Source organism: Sesamum indicum, linkage group LG15, assembly GCF_000512975.1.
Source record: "Sesamum indicum cultivar Zhongzhi No. 13 linkage group LG15, S_indicum_v1.0, whole genome shotgun sequence".
Taxonomy (NCBI): domain Eukaryota; kingdom Viridiplantae; phylum Streptophyta; class Magnoliopsida; order Lamiales; family Pedaliaceae; genus Sesamum; species Sesamum indicum.
In genome coordinates, this window is record NC_026159.1 from 5748579 (window position 1) to 5750509 (window position 1931).

Sequence of the window (1931 nt, forward strand, 5' to 3'; positions counted from 1 at the left end):
ATTCTGATGTTTAGGACAAGGAGGGACTAATTAGGAGCAAAATCTGTGTCTCTTCTTGTATATTCAAGTAGTATAGAGAAATTTTATGGAACGGAGAGGTCAAGAAAGGGATGTAGGAATCCCGAATTCCATGGGTTACACACCACCACAGATGATTCAAGAATCTCCGGTGAAGCTGCCTCTTGCTCCTATCCTCTCCACTCCGCCTGACCGGAGAGCAAATGCAATGGTTTCCACCCGCCGCGGAAGCTCAATTTTTAGTCCTACCCAAACCCTAGATCATCACTACAATCCTCCACCTCCTCCGCAGCAACACCGTCAGCTCAGCCCTCCTCCGCCGCCGCCACAGCAGCAGCAACCTGTTGTACAGAAAGACCACAGCCCAGATCCAGATCCGCCCCCCACAACTACCCCAACAACCGGTGGGGCATCAAATTCGAAGAAACCAACTCAGCCGCAGGCTCCACCACCAGTACAAGGCTCAGCACCTTCCGCCGCTGGTAATATTAGATATAGAGAATGTCTCAAGAATCATGCTGCAGCCATGGGAGGCCATGTTGTGGATGGATGCGGAGAATTCATGCCTAGTGGAGAGGAGGGCACGCCGGAATCCTTGAGATGTGCCGCCTGTGATTGCCACCGTAACTTCCACCGGAAAGAAGTCGACGGCGAGCAATCCCACTACTACACATACAATCCCAACACCGGCAACAAAAACAGCCATCGAAACCCGATACTCCACGGGCAGACTCCATCCTCAGCGCCCCCCCATCACAAACACTCTCTTTCTTACTCCCAAGGCTTCACCACCGGCCCCACGCCGCCCACAATGGTGAACTTCGGTGGAAACAGTGGAGGGGCGGCAGCAGAGTCGTCAAGCGAGGATCTCAACATGTTCCAGTCCGGCAGCGGCGTACATGCAACGGGGCAGACGTCATTTTCCGGGTCAAAAAAGAGGTTCAGAACGAAATTCAGCCAAGAACAGAAGGATCGGATGCATGAATTCGCAACAAAGCTGGGGTGGAGGATTCAGAAACAAGACGAGAAAGAAGTGCAGGAATTTTGCAGTGAGGTCGGGGTGAAGAGGCAGGTTTTCAAGGTGTGGATGCACAACAACAAACAAGCCATGAAGAAGAGACAAATCTGATCATCAAGGCAAGAATCTTCCACGCCCCGTTAATTCCACATTATTCTAATTAAGGATTTTAGGTAATCAATTAGCAGTATGATGAATTTTTTAGCTTGTGTATCATCATCTAATGTAGAAAAAATTTCATGAATTTTAGAGGGTCGAGCTAATTTATTACGTAACTAGTTTCATCATTATTCCCGTTTCCTAAGTTCAAAAATTGATGATCAATCACCCCAAGAACTGCTTTTTCATCAGTTAGCAGTACTCATGCAGCTTAGAACAAGTTTAATTATGGAGAAGAAATATATTAGAGTGACTTATAGTCTAACTCTAATTAATGCCACTCTCCAGCCCTTCCAGACAAGAGTTTTCTAGTTGTCGGAACTCCAAGAAACCTGAGGAAACAACGATCAATGTTCTTGCAATCTCATGTAATTGTTGCATTACCTTGTAAATATCCAACAAACAGGCAGAACCAAGCCATTGTTTGCCTTCCACGACTAACATAAATTCTAAATCAGATTAGGTCTGTGTAATTAGTACGGTATCAGTCGCAATTGCGATGTGATTAGTTCTGTTGGGCCAAATTTGGCACATGTAAATAAGAATTCTCTCATTTCATAGGAATATTGTCCACACATTTGAGTAAAAGCTGCTAAAAACATTAATTCTTCAACGTCGTCCACCGATCTGCATTTATCACGTAACGAATTTAGCTATCATATCCAATGAATACATTAGGAAAACAATTATGCAAATCTTGTCCGAGTACATGAGGAGCAAACTAAAATACTAAAGC

At 45.2% G+C, this 1931-nt stretch overlaps 1 protein-coding gene across 1 annotated transcript in view; it reads left to right on the forward strand.

Moving 5' to 3' along the window:
• LOC105177998 (zinc-finger homeodomain protein 6) overlaps positions 1–1308 on the forward strand; it is a gene marked incomplete in the record, with an annotated part of 2452 nt that extends 1144 nt beyond the window's left edge. Inside the window, 1 exon segment of the mRNA XM_011101324.2 lies at positions 1–1308. Within this exon segment, the coding sequence (XP_011099626.1) occupies positions 86–1147 (1062 nt within the window).